General features: G+C 46.6%; 1 protein-coding gene across 2 annotated transcripts in view; it reads left to right on the top strand.

Annotated features, from left to right (window-relative positions):
* Positions 1 to 19368, top strand: part of SYNE1 (spectrin repeat containing nuclear envelope protein 1) — a 621543-nt gene that overhangs the window by 287069 nt on the left and 315106 nt on the right. For both annotated transcript variants that reach the window (XM_060240915.1, XM_060240910.1), the window contains 4 exons: positions 1389 to 1544; positions 11253 to 11417; positions 12276 to 12448; positions 12888 to 13041. In XM_060240915.1, the coding sequence (XP_060096898.1) occupies positions 1389 to 1544; positions 11253 to 11417; positions 12276 to 12448; positions 12888 to 13041 (648 nt within the window). The remainder of the gene's footprint in view (positions 1 to 1388; positions 1545 to 11252; positions 11418 to 12275; positions 12449 to 12887; positions 13042 to 19368) is intronic.

Raw genomic sequence — 19368 nt, 5'->3', positions numbered from 1 at the left:
GCATCTTGGACTTACAGTTCCGTCCCAAGGACACTTTCAAGGGAGTAAGCCCTATTGAATAGAACTGAGACTTCTGATGGGCCTGTTTAAGATGTGCTGTTAGTCACTAAAGCATTAGTAATAAGTGGAACATTTAGCAAATGAGTGGGAAGAGGATGTTTTTAATCAGTTGTGATTTCATAGACACAAGTGGATCCAACAGCACATTTCCTCAGGTACAAGGACTTTTGCCCATGGAGCATGATTTTTGCAGCTCCCTCCTTCTGCGGCCCAAAATGAGCCCCAAAATGGCATTTGAGGATGCAGCATGAAGGGGAAGATGCAGGCAGAAGTTTCTGTGTCCACAGTAACACACTATCTCATAGATGTCAATATAGGGTTGCCAAGTCCAATTCAAGAAATATCTGGGGGCGGAGCCAGGAGACATTGGGGTGGAGCCAGGAGTAAGGGTGTGACAAGCATAATTGAACTCCAAGGGAGTTCTGACCATCACATTTAAAGGGACAGCACTCCTTTTAAAATGCCTTCCTTTCATAGGAAATAATGAAGGATAGGGGCACCTTATTTTGGGGCTCATAGAATTGAACCCCCTGATCCAATCATTTTGAAACTTGGGAGGTATTTTGGGGAGAGGCAGTAGATACTATACTGAAAATTTGGTGCCTCTACCTCAAAAAACAGCCCCCGCCAGAGCCCCTGACACCTCCAGATCAATTCCCCATTGTACCCTATGAGAATCGATCTCCACGCAGGGAATAATGAAGTGCCCAGCAGACATTTCCTTCCCTCTTCCCCACCCCCGCCATTTCTGGCGACTCTTAAGCGACGGATTGGCATCTCTAATCACGAGTTGCTGCCAACTTCTTCAAAGTAACACAGACACACCATCCCAAAGAGGAAGCCTTTCCAATCGGAGACTGAAGCTTCCGGAGGTGGAAAATCACATGGTGGCTTTGGGGATGGGACTTCCCCCCATTAGCCAGCTGACTGGGGGCGGGAAGGAGCCTGGGAAAGTGGAAGAACCCCCACTGGGACATGGGGATTGGCAAGCCTATGTCAATAACACTATCACATTTTTTTTGCAAACTGTATAACAGAGATTATAGTGTAAAGGTGGAAAAAGAATGATTGGATTTTCCCACAGATTTGGAAAATGTGATGCCCCTTAAGAAGCGCTGTCCCTATAGGAAAGATGGCTGAATCCCCTCTCTAAACAAATGAGTGACAATCACACATTTACCACACTATGAACTGATCATCTGGAAGGTCTGCTGTGTTGAAGTCCATTAACTGAACTTTTCTGTTTGGCTATTCTTTTGATTTCATTGCTGCTTGCCTTCTTTATTGCTTGCATCCTCACGTAACAGAAAATTGCTTATGCTTTACAGTCTGTCCTTGAGGAAATAAGGTGTCATGAGCCTCAGCTCATCATGCTTAAAGAAAAAGCTCAGCAGCTTTGGGAAGAACAAGCTGCCAGCAAAAACCTCATACACAGAGTATCTCAGTTGTCTTCTCAATATCTTGCTCTGAGCAATGTAACAAAGGTAATGCACCCACCTCTGTGTGCTTTTAAGCTGCTAACAAAGGGGGAAAGTGAATGAATGACCACTTTATGAAAGATTGCAATTCTGTTTGTGTATGGAGTTCTATCCTCTTAGGTTGTAAAAGTATGGATGTTAATAGAAGCAAAGACCAAAAAAAATTATTAGCTAGAATATTTGCAAAAATATTCATACTTCTAGCTGAATATATAGTGTAATGCTGCATATAATATAGTGGGTTCTATGCATTGAAGTGGCGAGGATGAACTGATAAACAGCTCTTTATTAGATACAGCATGGTGGGTAGCTGTTCTACAAAGACTGGAGAACGGGGCCCACAGGGCCAACTATATTCAACTCTGGGTTCCCATGCAAGCATATTATTGGATCATTCAAACTATCGGGGGGCCCTTATTGAGCAGGGCAGCAGGGATTTGGATCCTACTGCCCGTTGTTCCCAAGTCAGTCCTTCAGGCTCCAATGAGCCAGGCAGGAACACCATTGATAACCGTATTAGTTCACATACATAACATCCCTCCCCGCCTAGTTCGCAAGCCTTAGCAAAGATAGTCCTATAGATAGGCAGGCTTGTGATGCTCTCGCGTCAACCACCAGAGCACTGGAGTGGGCAGTGGGTTAGTTGCGGCTTCCGACGCGGCTAGCTGCGGGGCCGGTGATGCTGGAACTTCAGCTGGTGGTTCCAGGCCCTTGGAGGTCTCAGGCATGTACAGTAGCTCTGGTTCCCCAGAGGCTTCTGGCGCTGTTGGGGGAGAGGAAGCTGGGGCCTTGGCTTCAGTAGGCTCGAGGGCGTTCAGATCGGTTGCAACCGGTAGGTCGTCCCTGTCTCCCGGCGCCTCCCATGACCGAAATTGGTCTATGTGAACCTTCCCTCCCAGGTGACTTTGTACATGACGGCGCCTAATAACCTTGAGACTCTGGCTGGTATCCAGGCTGGGACCTCCCAAAAGTTCTCTGCAAACACCAAATCCCCGTATCAAACCCACGGGAAGCCTGGACTGCTTCTGGTATTTACTAAGATGGCGACGGCGGTAGAAGCCCCGTGCTAGGCTCCCGCTGATTGACAACAATACCAACAATAACACCGATAATAATACCGATTAACAACAACAGAGAACTTAAGCACTGAAAGTTGGACGATTGGGACCAGGGTGCTAACTTACAGTCAGCTGAGGTGCAAGAGACGACCGTCGGAATTTGCCGGAGCGAAGATATCGCTCCGACTGAGGTGGAGCCGGCCGGGTTAGAACTGGGCGTGACCGTGGCCGGCATTTGGGGGTCGGGAGGCCAGACCAGCTGGAATGCGGAGGAGGCTGGGGGGGGGCTGAGCCGACATCGGGGAGAAGAGCGTTGTGCGGGCTGTGTGGGCTGGCGTGAGGGGCCTTGCTGAACACCGCGGGAGAACACTGCCGCTGCTTGGGCTGACGCCGCGACGGGGCGCGGCTGCGACCCGATGCCTGAAAGAGGCCGACCCAGTGATGGACTGGACTGTGGAGCGAGTTGGCGAGACGGGGGAGGAAGCGGTGAGTGGAGTGTGAGGAACAGCCGGGCCACTTTCAATAGTGGTGGGGAGTTTTGGGGCGGATGGCGAACGGAGGAGTGGGTTGATCCCGGGGCGCAGGCCTCGGTGATCACCCTGGTCTCAGTTCTGCCCGCCCCCTCTCCCCCCCACTCCTACCCCACTCTGCTCCCGCCCTTACCCTCATCGTCACCCTTGCCCCACGCCTGGACCTGTAGTTGAGAGCTGCTGGGAGCCTCCGACTGTGAAGCCCTACAAGGGGCTTGGCCACCCAAAGCACCAAAGCACGGAACTGCAACCACCACCACCCCCCCCCGCCTTGGAAAAACCTCACTGAGAACTATATGTAATATCGTCTTCGCATTCCAAAGCCTGTATTGTAAGGCTTACATCTAAGAGCTGTTCCGGCATTTTAAACATTTTAAATATTTGAATATTTTGGATATTTTAAATATTTAAATACTGCACCTTCACTTTAAGAACTATGACGGACTGCAGACTTTATACACCTTAGCACCCAGCTTTTAACCTTTAACATCAGCAATTAGTAGTGAGGGCAATTGCCCTGTCCTACCTTCCTAATTTATTAGCCTGTTCCCAATCGCTTAGTGACCACTAATTAGACTTATATTAATTGACTAGGAATTGATTAGTAATTGGATTTATCATACATTATGTATTTATTTATTTATTTACTTAAATGCATATTGATCGACTCATCTTATCTATTTATATTAGCACTTAATTTGGATTGTATGGGAGATGCTATTTCATTAATGTGCTATAGAACTGTTATTATTGGACTAATCGTCAGAGAGGAGGATTAGGGTCTTGGGAACTACTGACTAAATTGTAGCAAGTCAGACAATTGGGAACTGAGGGCGGAGGGTAGATTGGGGTTGCTCTGAATCAGACAACCAGCTAGGTGGGCACGGACATATTACTACAATTTAGAGTACACTGGAGCCCAGCTGTGGATGCCTGGCCAGGGGATTCCAGTGCCCCTGGGGAGGGGAAGATATGGCGGTGGGAGGGGACAGAGGACTGGGGGAAGGGGACTGAGACGAAACAGGGCTCGGCCCCCTTCCAGTCTACTTCCCATCCCGACGGTGACAGGTAGTAGAGCCAGGAGGATTTGCCCACGCCCGTCATTGGTGTTATGCAACGCCAGGTCTATAAATAATAAGACCGAGACTCTTAGAGATTTCCTGCTTCGGCATGACGTAGACCTGGCTTGCGTGACCGAGACCTGGGTGCAAGAGGGGGAGACAGAGCAGCCCATGAGGAGGTGGATGCTACCAGCAGTACCTCGAGCTGCTTCGAGTAGGAGTCCACAATCAGGAAGAATAATTGCCTCTGGAATGGCCCTGTAAAATCAAGGTGCAGGTGGCACCAGGGGTTGCGTGTGGACTCCCACTGATGGGCTGGGGCGCTAGGTGGGGTTGGACGGGACTGTTGGCATCTGGCCACCCAGGACTCGATGTCATCGTCAATCCCTGGCTACCATATGTAACTGCAGGCCAGCGCCTTCATGCGCAGATCCCTGGTGGGACACAAAAGCAGCAAATTCCGAACCCACCCAGCTTGTGGGTCATCCCCTCCACACCTAATTCAAAATGCAGGAGAGGAGCTTGTCCTTTGTGGAACAACAGACAATGTCCTTGGCGTGTAACGGGCGATCCAGAAGGCACTCCAGTGACATGATCTGATGCGCAGGGGCCAGATCAGGGTTCATCGAGGGCAGTGGCAGGTGACTCGGGCGTGGCCCATGGCCTTTCCCAGGTGGTACTGGTACCCTGCGAGGAATATGGACCACCGTGAAACCTGCGGAGAGAGCATTTGCAGAGTTTGGTGGTCGGGGGCAAACAGACCCAGTAGGGGCTTGTGGTCAGTCTGGATCATGAAGGGCCATCCATACAAATAATCATGGAGTTTTTTTTACTCCCACCACAATGACCAGGCCCTCTGTATCTATTTGCGCATAATTGCACTCCGGCTTTTGTAGCATCTGCAAATAATAAGCTACCAGGACCTCACAGCCATCCGATAACACGTGGACCAAGACAACACCCACTCCGTAAGGGAAAGTGTCGCAGGCCAAAATGACTGGCAGCCGCTTGTTGAAGTGCACCAGTAAGCTGTTGGAAGTCAAAATGTCTAACTGTCTGAAACGCCGCAGCTTGCTGGCAACTCCAAACCCACAGAGCCCTTTTGTCTAGAAGCCTATGCAGGGGCTCCACGATTGCCACCTTGTGAGGAAGGAAGGCGTGGTAGAAATTTAGGAGGCTTGTTGGTGGGAGGCGGGTGCATCATAAATAGCCCTAATTTTGACCTGAGCCGGGTGGATTCCACTCGCATCCACCATGTAAACCAGGAAGTCGATGGTGGAAACCCCCAACACGCACTTCTCCCTTTTCACCTTCAGACCCGCCTCATCAAAGTGCTGCAGCACTGCACATAGGTGGGAGTCAAATTATTCTTCGGTGGCTGTGGCAATCAGCACATCGTCGAAGAGCAGTTGGACCCCGGGGATGCTGAACTGTAGGCGTTTGACCCAGAATGAGTTATGATGATTTGGGCCTCCATGGTGGCGGAGTCGGCTGGGAGCTGCTGATAGCCTTAGCCAAATCCAGCTTTCCAAAAATTTTAGCTCCCGCATCACGTGACTGACCACTGGAACTGGATATGCATGGCCCTGCAGCGCCTTGTTAATTGTGCATTTGTCGTCTGCACAAATGTGGATGCTGCCATTAGGCTTTACCAGGGTAACTACTATAGGGGTCTCCCACTTCGTGTTAGCGACCAGCTGTAATACCTGTAATACAGGTTGTAATACCGGCTGTAATAGACTGAGGCAGTATAGCTCCTCCTCAGTTTTGGGTCTAAGAGCCAGGGGCACGCACCATACCTTCAGCCTTATGGGCTGCACACTGGGGTTCAGTTCCAAGGTCTCCGGGGGTCTAGTGTATGTTCCCAGCATGCCATCAAAGACGGCAGGAAATTCCTCACACACATTCTGGAAGTCTCTTTGTGAGAGGGCTTGATGGATTCCCGTTATCCGGATCCCCATGGCCTCAAACTATGACCGCCCCAGCAAACTACACAGGTCTCCTTCCACAACTATTAAGGGTTGGTTGCCCATGAACTGTCTGTATTTCATGTGGACAACCCCAACCCGCAGTACAGTGACCTCTCATTTCTGGAAGTCCCTGACTTTGAGCAGGGACGGATGTAACTGGGATTTCCCCCCCCCCCCCAAATAGGCACAACTTCTGAAAAGTGCAGGCTGAGATGACCATCTGGCCCGCCCCAGAGTCTACCTCCATTTTGCAGGGCTTGCCTTCTATTAACAAGGTCACCTTAAACTTATCACAGGAAGGCATGGGGAGCTGGCATACCTGATCCCCCACTGTGGTGAGTGCCTGAATGTCCTCCATGAAAGCGACCTCATGGCAGTGGCTATTTTTCTGCCATGCTGTGCTTCCCTGGGCCTAGCATGACAGCTTCGAATGGCAAACTCGCGCCAGATGGCATCTTCCCACACATGTGGCAAACAGCATCTTGGTACTTGTAGGAGCATTGCTCGTGACCTTCTCCACAGTTAAATAAATGAATAAATAAATAAGTCAATGCAGTCTCGGTTGCATGTGGCAACCGGGCGCTTCGGGGCAGCCTGGTTTCGTTTTGAGGGCATCGTCCTCAGAGTCATCTGGGTTGGATCTTCTGGCGACCTGGTGTGCCCCGGTTGTGCATCACTCCTTATATGATTTTTCGTACCCGGTGGCTTCACTCACGGCGTCAGTCAGGGTAAGAGTTTTTTTGATCACCAGCTTTGCCTGCATCCTTTCATCCCGGAGGCCAATCACGAAATGGTCGAGCAGGGCCTCCTTGAGATTGGAGAAGGCACACTCATGGGCCAGTCGGTGGAGTTCTGTGAGGAAGGCCACAACGGTCTCTCCAGCCTTGTGTTCCCATTTGGAACTTGATGCGCCTGGTTGTGCGAGTGGGCCGCAGCAAGAAGTGTTCGGTCAGCTTCTCCACAATGGCCAGCTCCAGCGTGTCCTCCCCACAGATGCTAAGCAAGAGATACTTCTGCTGCTATTCATCTGTAATCTTGTGGTACGGAATGGAGTAGTTCAGCCTTTTCTCCCATTTCTCCCAACGCTCTGGGTGAGTGGGGTCGAATTCTGAAATGTACCCATATGGCCCTGGCACAGCAGCCAGGTTGGGGACGGGAGCTGGGGGAGCAGCGGTGCTGGATGCTTGAGTGTTGCTCATTTTCAGGTCCTGGCTTGGCGACCATTCTCAGCGATGGTGATGCGTTGTGCGTTGAGCTGCAGCGAGGCCCGGTGTGGTGCCAATTGTTGGGTTCACCTTCCAGGATCCCACCTTTGTCGCCACTATAATATAGTGGGTTCTGTGCATTGAAGAGGCCAACTATATACAACTATATACAACTCTGGGTTCCCATACAAGCACGTTATTGGATCATTCAAACTAGCAGGGGGCCCCTGATTGGAGCAGGGCAGCAGGGATTTGGATGCTACTGCCCATTGTTCCCAAATCCCCAAGCTCAGTCCTTCAGCCTCCAATGACCCAGGAAGGAACACCATTGATAACCATATTAGTTCACATACATAACACTGGGATTCCAGGTCAGATGCCTAGGGACACTAGAAAAGCAACTGTTTCTTGGACAATGTCTTAATCATTTTAATCAAAAGCGTACCATGAGTTTATGGAAAGAATGAACAAAGGTGTGGTGTTAATAGTGGTGTTTACAAATGTCAATAATGGTCATAAAGACCTGCCTTGGCCAAAAAAAAAAAAAGCCATAGTAAGAGTTTTAGAGGAAAGTGGGACTATATTATTACCTGTTGAGTTTAATGTTGTAGAGAAGAAACACTGTAGGCTTTTGAATTCACTGATGAATCAAGAGCATCATCCAAAAGAAGCACGTGTTTCTAATGTAACAGCATGGAGTCCCAAATGTTGACAAATTTTATGGTTAGTCATCAATTAGTTCATTAAATGTGATATTCTAACACGTAACTATTAAAATGTCAGATGCTACATCATTAGCATCTGCTTGTACATTCAGTATATTTTGTAATTCATGAAAGGTTTTGTCACTTATTAAAAAATGTGTACTCATGCCTAGCTGCAGCATATCCCCATTGTGTACTTGCAGAGTAGATGCAACAAGGCAAAAACCCCAGAAATACATATTATTTATTTATTTACCTTACATTTGTATGCCACCCACTCCATACAAACTCTGGGCGACTCACAGTCACAATACAATAATAACAATGCCTTATGATTATAAAATCAAAAACATATAACAATCATATAACAATTTAAAATTTAAAAATTTAAAATGGTGCTATAAAATTTCTTACATAGGCAGTCCAGCTTCATTATAGTTCTTAATTCTCTGTAGTGGTCCATTAGGTGTCTTATAGATGGATGATAGTACTCAGTGACATACTAGTGGCAACTCCTCATGCATTAGTTACTGTATGCCTGCCGGAAAATGTCGGTTTTGCAGGCCCTGTGGAATTGGAAGAGATCCTGCAGGGCTCTCGTGGCCTCTGGAAGTGCGTTCCATAAATTAGGGGCTGCCACAGAGAAGGCTCTTGCCCGTGTAGAGCATAATCTGACCTCCCTTGGTCCGGGGATGGATAACAGATGTTGACTTCCTGAACGCAGTGCTCTCTGGGGTATATATGGGGAAAGGCAGTCCCTTAGAAAGACAGGTCCTTGGCCATATAGGGCTTTAAAGGTCAATACCAACACTTTGAAGAATATCCAGTACACAATAGGCAGCCAGTTCAGCTCTTTCAGCACCAGTTGAATGTGCTCCCACCGAGGGAGCCCCATTAACGACCACGCTGCAGCATTCTGCACTAGCTGCAGTTTCTGAATCAGAGTCAAAGGTAGCCCCATTACAGTAGTCTATCCTCGAAGTGACTGTGGCATGGATCACCATTGCTAAGTAGCACTACTCCAGGAAAGGGGCCAGTTGCCGTACTCACCGCAGATAAAAAAGGCAAACTTGGCAGTAGCTGCCACCTGGGCCTCTATAGTCAGAGAGGGCTCCAGGAGCACTCCCAAGCTTCTGATCTTAGGGGCCAGTATCAACGGCACCCCATCAAAGGTTGGCAAGGGAATCTCCTTCTCTGGACCACTGCGCCGCAGATGGAGATCTCCGTCGGATTCAGCTTCAGTCGACTCAGCCTGAGCCAGGATGTCACAGCTTGTAATGCCAGGTCTAAGTTATCCGGGCCGGAGTTGGACTGGCCACCCATCAATAGATAGAGCTGGCTGTCATCTGCATATTGATGGCACCCAAGCCTGTACCTCCTGACAATCTGGGCAAGGGGGCTCATATAGATGTTAAATAACATCAGGGATAGAACCACCCCTTGTGGCACACCACATATGAGTGGGTGTCTCTGGGCCTTGGACTCGCTGGGGTGGTGCATTCTGAACTGCCGACCAGACATCAACAGTTGAAAGACGCAAGCTGCTGACTTGTCAAGACAAACTTGACAACTGGAGGCTTGGAACTATTTGCAATCGCTGCTAGCGCTTCTTAAGACACTCACATCTTAAGATAATTACACCAGCACTTTAAGATACTCTTAAGATACTCTAGACTGCACTAAGATACTATCAGACGCTCAGGCACTTTAACATACTTTGCTTTCCAAGACACCCAACGCTGACCATTTGCTACTGAAACAATTACTGTAGCACTAGCACTTTAAGATCTACCTCAGTTATTTAATTACCTGTTATTTAACATCTGATGCCTTCTATTATGGACCCATCTCAATCCAATGCTGCTATTTTTAAACAATAAGAAATTTAACTTTTCTCTAAATTGGGATGATTGGGTTATTAGATCCAATCAAGGGAATTGTTATCTGCTCAATATTGTTAGTTCTGCAAATTGAGGAAGGGAGAGGATTTTAAAATAAATTGATTATTTAATTGCAAAACTAGTGGGATCAATAGATTTAGATAGTTATTAATTTTGCTAATTAATTGGGTAGATGAGGGTGGGGGGAGGTGATTCTGAGTTAATTGTTTTAAATTAATTGGCAAAAATGGAAAATTAGCAGTAGGAATGTTTTTTGGAGATTATGTGATATAGAGCGTGGGATTGAGTGGGAGGGAGGGGCAGGATAATTGGTAATTATTAGTATTGTCTTCTATTGGTGATCTGAGGCTCAGTGAGAATCATCGAGGGAGATGTCTGGTCTGGGGATTCCAGTGCTCCTGGGGAGGGGAAGGTATAGTGGTGGGAGCAGACAAAACAGAAATGGAAGGAGACTGAGACACAGGAGGGCTTGCTCCGCTTCCAGTCTGCATCCCATCCCAAGTATGGCAGACATGGGGGCCAAGTGGAAGTACTTGCCTCCATCCTTGGTATTGTGCAGTGCCAGGTCCATAAATAATAATATCTCAGTCCTGCAAGACTTCCTGCTTAGGCAGGATATGGACCTGGCTCGCATGACAGAGACCTGAGAGAGCTACTGTCTCCCCCAAGTTGCTCCAGCTGGGTTCTCGGTCCTTCACAAAGTGCGAACTAGCGGGCGGGGGGAAGAAGTGGCCTTTTTCATGTGGGAGGCTTACTCCTTCAGGGTGCTCCCATCGCCAGAGATCACTGGCATAGAGTGTGTTGGCTTGACGTTGGGGAGAGTTTGGCAGTATGGCTGGTGTACTGTCTGCCTAATGCACCGGCCAGTGCCTTACTGTCCCTGATGGAGGCTGTAGCAGGCTGGCCCTTGAAGTACCCTTGACTTATAGTCTTGGGTGACTTCAATGTCCATGCTGAGGACATGGCCTCTAGTCGGGTGGCGAACCTAGTGTCTTCCATGGCTGCACTGGGACTCTCCCAATATATAACAACCCCCACACACCAAGCCGGACACACGCTAGATTTGATAATTTCTGTCATGAGTACAAATCATAAGTTTCCATTGCAAGATGCAAAGCTGCAACTGATAAGTATATCCCAATCAGTGATATAGAAGGAAAAATCAATCCAGTTGACTTTTGCCAAATCTCCCTGGAATGTAGTCTTCTGAGATGTCACCAAAAACTGTAGTGGAATAGTGGATTATCTAAACCATTGTTAATATTAACATCTATCTGAATTTAAGGAAAAGGTCTCAAGAATGGACAGGATTGTAGCAGAGCACCAGCAGTTCTCTCATGGTCTGAAAGAACTTCATGATTGGATGACAGATGCAATTCAGATGCTAGAATCTTATTGCCACCCCACAGCAGACAAAAGTGTCCTTGACAGTAGGATGGCAAAGCTGGAGGTAGGTAAATGAGGACACCAGGCAACTTTACTTCCGTTATTTAGTAGGCATGAAAATCCTCAGCTTGAGACCCTGGAGAGCCGCTGCCAGTCTGAGAAGCCAATACTGACTTTAATGGACCAAGGGTCTGATTCAGTATAAGGCAGCTTCATATGTTCATATTTAATAGGAAACATATTAACTCATGAGATTTCATTTGGTAGTAATGATAAAGATAAATGATATATGCACTATGAAAATCTGTTTTTCAACTTATTTTACTTCATAATAGAATGTTTATGTTTAATTTGAATTATATCCCGCCCTTCCCGCCGAGCCGGGCTCAAGCAGTGAGTGCCTCCACTTTTCACCCCACAAGGAAATGGCGGGCAGATAAAGTGTTAAGTGCACCCTCCCCCTCTTCTTTACTCACTTTCCCTTTTCCTTAAAAACCTGTTTCAGGTGAAAGTTACATACATTTTTGTGTTACATGCAGTTTGCTCCTGTGTGTAGGATTGCAAAAAGTGACTCCTCTGCTCATAGAATTCACTTCTGATACCATCAGTTACTCCAAGAGTGGAGACTAATTTATTTTATGTTATTTTGTCTAACAGCAAAAGCATGCTGTTGCTTCTAACCTTCTTGATTGGCTATTTTTCTGAATAAACTAGAAGTCTAGTGGCATCTGAAAGACTAACAACATTTATTCCAGCATGAGTTTTCATGTATCAGAATTTACTTCTTCAGATGATATTCTGAGCTTCTGCGATATGGTGGGTAGGTGGGGGGGATATTTATTCCCATTTGGTAATTTCTTCCTCTATTTGTGTAAGAGTGAGTGTATAACAAGCATGAAAACAAGATCTGTTTATTTTACAGGGATTGTTTTCAGTAAAACAGGAGAAAGAAATCCAGATGAAAATGATGCTGACAAGAGGAGAATCTGTTTTGCAAAATACTTCTGCAGACGGAGTGTCTGTCATTGAACAGCAGTTAAAAACAGTTAAGGAGACCTGGTCTTCACTTTTGTCTGCTTGTATACATTGTAAAAGGTAAAAGGATATATATGGCTGTTGAAAGGAAACTTATGAAATACAGATAGGTTTATTACAATTTCATCTGGATAAGGAACAATTAGGGAACAATTCAGTTGAAATAAATCAGGCTGCTACTCAGTTATTGGAATGTGTCTGTTGAACACTGCAGTATTGTTTGGTACATGATCTGTGTTCACCTCATGCTTTCTGTCTGCAGGCATTTTAAGCCAAACCAGACACCAACTTCTCAGAACCATTTCCCAAGTGTGACAGGGATCCAATATGGGCTTCAGCCTTTCCCTTCCCTAACCTGTTTTCCTTGCCCAGAATGGCCCCTGGGAAGTGTTATTTGCCCTGTTGGTGGGTGCGGGTTATAAATATTTTAAATAAATTATTTATATTTTTATTTATATAAACTATGGTAATATATAGCTAATATTTGTATAAATTGCAGCCAGCTTGAAGGAGCACTGTCCAAATGGACAAGTTACCAGGATGATGTTCGACAGTTTACTAGTTGGATGGACAAAGTGGAAGCAGTCATGAATGCTTTCGAGAGGCAGAATGCTGAACTGAGGGAAAAAAATGCTTCACTTAGCAAAGCTAAGGTTTGTGCAAAATTTAACCTCAGAAAACTTATAATAGGACACATACTCAAAATGGTGCCTATTTCATTACTTTCATAAAGTTTTTGTAAAATGGGAATGGCAAACATTTTGTGTTTGGAAAAAAACCAAATTCCAAACTTTAGCCTCCTCCCCTCCCTTTCAACTAATATGAAATTTTGAGGCATGGTACTAAAGGACTCCTCTCACTCATCTTTGAAGCTTGTAAGCAAAGACATCCTAGGAGTAATTGAATACACATTTCAAGACCCAATTGGAAGAACAAAAAGCTCTAAACAACACTTTACTCATCAAGATAGGGTGGAGAAATATTTCCATGATCTGTTTTTATTCAAAAATAGATTAGTCTCTGTTGTACATGTAAATGAGCAAGTCCCCTGTAGTACATTCCATATTCCATGTTCCTGGGGAAATCCATGTTCCTGGGAATGCTTCAATCAGTAGAAATCTTCAGGATCCAACTTACTGAGCCAAGAATATAGGGGGGAATGCTGAACATAGAAAATCCCATCAGGGGTGATGCTGTATCGCACAAAGGCACAAACAGGGACTGAATGTTCAGGTACGTATCTGGTGAGTGACTCCCAGTTTCATCTTGTACACTCTTCTAAGTCTATTGAAGTCAATGGATTTGGAAGAGGATCACTTTGTTTAGCATAGTACTTAATTTAACTTAATTTAATTTTTAGATGTATATCTTGCCCTTTCCTGCAAGTTGACTCAGGGCGGCTTACAGCAGAAGTTTAACATACTTACAGATTAAAATATAAAACATCATAAAAGCATACAGCATAAAAATATGAGGGCAGTATAACATAACAATCAACAGGCGTAAGAAGGCATGTTTACACAGCAACGTATAGGCCAATGTCTGGAAACATAGCACAGTCACAGTAATGGTAAACAATACTGGGGAAGCAGCTAGTAACAAGAGGACGCCCGCCAGATTAGTTAAAAGCCTTGCGGAAGAGTTCCATCTTACAGGTCCTGCAAAACAGGGCCCGGATCTCCAGCGGGAGCTCATTCCACCAAGTAGGGGCTTGGACCAAGAAGGCCCTAGCCCTCGTTGAAGCCAGCTGGACATCCTTAGGACCAGGGATCACAGGAAGATGTTTTGTAGCAGATCTTAGAACCTGGGCGGGGAGGCTCATATGGGGAGAGGCGATCCCAAAGATATTCAGGCCCCAGGCCATATAGGGCCTTAAAGGTGAGAACCAACACCTTGAAATGGATCCAGTACTTAAGGGGTAGCCAGCGCTGCTCGCGCTGCACTGGGTGGATCCATGCTTGCCCAGGCATCAAAGTCAATAACCTTGCTGCTCCGTTCTACATCCACTGGAGTTTTCTGGAGCAGGATCGAGGGTAGCCTCGCATAGAGAGAGTTACAATAGTCTTATTTGGAAATGACCATTGCTTGAATCACTGTGGCTAGATCATGGGAGGCAAGATAAGGAACCAACTGCTGAGCCCGCCTCAGATGGAAAAAGGTGGCCTTTGCAATGGCGGCAACCTGGGCCTCCATAGATAGGGAGGCATCCAGGAGTACCTCCAAACTCTTCATCATCATCATCATCATCATCAGTTTTATTTATATCCCGCCCTCCCTGCCGAAGCAGGCTCAGGGCAGCTAACAACACAAGTCAATACATACATTGTACAGTATTTAACAATACTAATTTAAGAGTTTAATTAAAAATTCTATTAAAATTCTAAAATAATAAAATTAATATTAATATATTAGTGCTATTATACAGGTGGTAAGCTTACTTAGCAGTCTCTCTCCTAGTCGGTGAAGGCCATTCAGAAAAGAATGGTCTTGCAGGCCCTGCGGAACTGTTCAAAGTCCTGCAGGGCCCGCATTTCTTCTGGAAGCTGGTTCCATAGCTGTGGAGCCATAACAGAGAAGGCCTGAGTGCGGGTGCTCTGTAGTTTTACCTCTTTTGGCCTGGGAATAGTCAGCAGGTTCTTCCCTGCTGACCTCAGTGCTCTCTGGGGTTCGTACGGGGAGAGACAGTCCCAAAGGTAGGCAGGTCCTCGGCCATATAGGGCTTTAAAGGTGATAACCAGCACTTTGTAACGAATCCGGTATGTAACTGGCAGCCAGTGCAGTTTACGCAGCCCCTGTTGTATGTGCTTCCACTTTCAGAGCCCCAACAACAGTCTGGCAGCTGCGTTCTGCACCAGCTGCAGCTTCTGGGTTCGGCACAGAGGCAGCCCCATGTAGAGGGCATTACAGTAATCCAGTCTCGAGGTAACCGTTGCATGGATCACTGTTGCCAGGTCCCGGCGCTCTAGGAAGGGAGCCAGCTGCTATCTGGGCCTCCATTGATAATGAAGGCTCCAGTAGAACTCCCAGGCTCCTGACCCGGCACACCGCTTTCAATGGCGCCCCGTCAAAAACCGGGAGAGGTATTTCCCCTCCCAGAGTGCCCCGACCCAAGCAAAGGACCTCTGTCTTCGCTGGATTCAGTTTCAGCCCACTCAGCCTTAACCAAGTTGCCACCGCCTGCAGTACCAGGTCCAAATTCACTGGGGCGCAGGCAGGCCGGCCGTCCATTAGCAGATAGAGCTGGGTATCATCCGCATACTGATTCACCTCTGTTGACTGCACCAGTTGGGTACCGTGAAAGGGTGGGAGGAGCCAGATCCTAACTCCCACTCCCCCACAACCCCGGCCCAAGACTCTCGTCTTTGATGGATTTAGTTTCAGCCAGCTCTGAGGCAACCAACCAGCCATGGCCTGCACTCCGTCACCCAGATCTTTGGAGACAGCGCCCGGGTGGCCATCCATAAGCAGATAGAGCTGGGTGTCATCAGAATATTGGTGACAACCCAGCCCATACCTCCAGACCATCTGGGTGAGGGGGTGCATATAGATGTTAAATAGCATTGGGGAAAGGATTACCTCTTGTGGCACTCCACATTCTAGTGGGTGCCACTGAGTCATTTCTCCCCCGAGAGCCACCCTCTGTCCCCCATCCTGAAAAAGGAGGTCAGCCACTGCAAGGCTAATTCCCGAATCCCCATGTCGGCAAGGCGGTGGGCCAACATATCTTGGTCAACCGTATTGAACATTGCCAACAGATCCAAAAGTATCAGCAGTGCAGAACCACCTCGATCTAGATCCATATCTGTCTTCTGTTTCTTTTCTATCCTTTGCCATTAACGGGAAATGAAAGCTTAAGTGGGGAGATCCTGAAACTAACAGTGAAGTGTGGTCACAGATATGATACTGTCAGGAAGATCTAGCCTACTTTATTTGGATGCAAAAATTAGAGGAAAATTATGAATTTTTAATCATTATTAATTTTCAGTTCATTTGATTCAGGTTTTATTCAGGTTTTGTTTAGGTATGCTCCAAATCACATCTTAAGCAGTATCTCTTTAACATGGTAGAGTTGTGCCTTCCAGAAATACACAGTCATGCCAACATAGACACTTTGATAAACTACACACATATGGACATATATGGACATATGAAGCTGCCTTATACTGAATCAGACCCTTGGTCCATCAAAGTCAGTATTGTCTACTCAGACTGGCAGAGGCTCTCCAGGGTCTCAAGCTGAGGTTTGTTACACCTATTTGCCTGGACCCTTTTTTGGAGATGCCAGGGACTGAACCTGGGACCTTCTGCTTACCAAGCAGATGTTCTACCACTGAACTACCATCCCTCCCTCACCACACATCATGGTGTAGACAATTATGCACAGGTTTCTCTCTGCTTTATTGCTATAGTGCAAAGTAAGCAACAACTGAAATGTGTGTTTTTAAAAAAAATAAAGTTAAAATTAGAATGTAAATGCTTTGGTTTCATAAAAGCATATAGCTAATATTTTGATTTAAATTAACCACACATTACTCATCTAAGGGCATGGTATATAAATGATTTGGATAACATTACTTTGGATTATATTTCTAACATCCTTTATGCTCTGTAGTGAAAATTAATTTCCCTTTTGAATTGAACAGACTACATTAAATTAAATTTGCAGATGATACTAAATTGGGAAGGGTAGCAAATATGGTAGAAGACAGAATCGGGATACTAGAAAACTCGGCTAAAACAAATAAAATTAATTTTAATGGAAATAAATGTAAAGTCCTGCATTTAGATAGGTAGGTAGGTAATAGTTTTATTGAATGTGGCCATTGGACATTACAATATAAAATTACAGGATAAAGCTTACATTCAAAAAATCATAGCTAAATAGCAGATCAGGTTAGAACTTTACACTTCTAAAATTTCATAAGCACATCATTTAGATAGGAAAAATCAAATGCATCACTATAGGATGGGAGAGACTTATCTTGGCAGTAATATTAGGCTTCCCAACCCTCCCGCCCTGGCGGGGGACCCCAGGATTTCCAGCCTCTTCCCCCGCTCCCCAAAAAAATGGAAGCGGGGGGAGGGGGGGAACGGCGCCAAGGAGCGTGGCGAGCTGCCCCATCTCGGAGCGGGCGACACCGCTGCGCTGCTGCCGCCTCTTCTCCGCTCACCATAGCTGCTCCTCCGAGATGGGCAAACTGTCTATGGGGAGTGGGAGAAGTGGTGCCTGAGGTTGTAGAGTTAAAGGCAGTTGAAAGGCAGGATCAATCTTGTTAAAGCACCCAAAGAGGACTGAAGTCCACGGAGCGGAGGCTTCCGAGCAGGCGCAGAAGCCCTGCCCCCCCCCCCCCGACGCGCCGAAAGCGCGCTGAAAAGTCCACTCTCCCTCCAGGGGGAGGCAAAATCTCCCCGGCAGCCACGCTGCAATGTGGCAGGCTGCTGGAGGCTCCGTTCTTAATATAATTGGCATTTGAACACAGTTCTGCCCTAGGGCAAAGCAAACTCAGCAGGAAGGCAGACTCCCAAAGCTGTAAAAAGTCGTGCCAATTTGCATGCTGAGTCACTTGCATAATTTATTCTTCTTCTCCTCTAAATCAGAGGCAGGGGGAAGTTAGTCTACTAAAAAGGGGCAGCCAACCTGTTGATCACGGATGAGTGGGGAAATCATATAGTCCGGGGTTGTGATCTCCTTGCATCAAGACCTCAGCGCTCCATGAGCTTCCCTTACTTGGTTTCTTCCCCTATCATTGGCACCTGCAGTGGGGCTGTAATTTAAGAATGCTCTTTGGGATTCCCTTTTTTTCCCAAGACAGGTATGTACACTGAGAAAGCCCACTTGTTTCAATAGATCCTTTTCTGAGATTTCACCACCAGCTTTCAAGCCCATCTTCATAGACATAAGGTTACTTTAAAAGGTCATGTTATGCCTCACTCCATCAGATAAACTGTGGAATTTTTTAAAAAAGGTATATGATTATCCTTTTTCTTTTTTCCACTTAATCTGACCTGGGAGCAGGAAATTTGGATGAGATGGTGTCAGGGTTGAAGGGTCCCCATTCTGGCCTCTGGCTGGGGATAGGGGTCAGGTTACCAGATCCAGATTGGGGTGGAACCTAGGGAGGGCAGGGACCTCAGTGAAGAACAATCCCATAGAATCCACCCTCCAGGGGAACAGATCTCTGTAGTTTGGGGATGAGCTGTAATTCCAAGGGATCCCCAGATCCCTTCTAGAAGCTGACCTTCCTAGCTGGTGTTATCACTACTGTATGGGGACTGGATATACATTTTATAAGGATGGCCTGAACTCACAGGTGTAGCAGGCGTATATATCTGTTACTAGGGCTTTTTTTTTTTTTTAGTAGGAATGCACAGGAACACAGTTCTGACTGGCTTGATAGCAGGGGGTGTAGCCTCATATGCAAATAGGTTCCTGCTGGACTTTTCTACAGGAAAGTCCTGTGTGAAACAATGGTGATGTCAGGAGTGTCGCCTAATATGCAAATGAGTTCCTGCTGGGCTTTTTCTACAAAAAACAAACACCCCCCCCCCATCTGTTACTGAGCCACAAAGCAGAAGGCAGATTTCTCCCATTCAATTCCTGTGTTGTCCCAGAACATCACTCTGCATTCCATTCCTCTTTAACTGAGAGCCAGTTTGGTGTAGTGGTTAAGTGTGCAGACTCTTATCTGGGAGAACCGGGTTTGATTCCCCACTCCTCCACTTGCACCTGCTGGAATGGCCTTGGGTTAGCAATAGCTATCACAGTTGTTCTTGAAAGGGCAGCTGCTGTGAGAGCCCTCTCAGCCCCACCTACCTCACAGGGTGTCTGTTTTGGGGGGAGAAGATATAGGAGATTGTAAGCTGCTCTAAGTCTCTGATTCAGAGAGAAGGGTGGGGTATAAATCTGCAATCTTCTGCATAGCTCCTGAATAGGGTTGCCAATCCCCAGGTGAGGGCAGGGGATCCCCCAGTTTGGAGGA

The sequence above is a fragment of the Heteronotia binoei genome, chromosome 1 (genome assembly GCF_032191835.1).
Source record: "Heteronotia binoei isolate CCM8104 ecotype False Entrance Well chromosome 1, APGP_CSIRO_Hbin_v1, whole genome shotgun sequence".
Taxonomy (NCBI): domain Eukaryota; kingdom Metazoa; phylum Chordata; class Lepidosauria; order Squamata; family Gekkonidae; genus Heteronotia; species Heteronotia binoei.
Note: the sequence above shows the minus strand (reverse complement) of the source record. Positions and strands in the feature narration are given on the sequence as shown.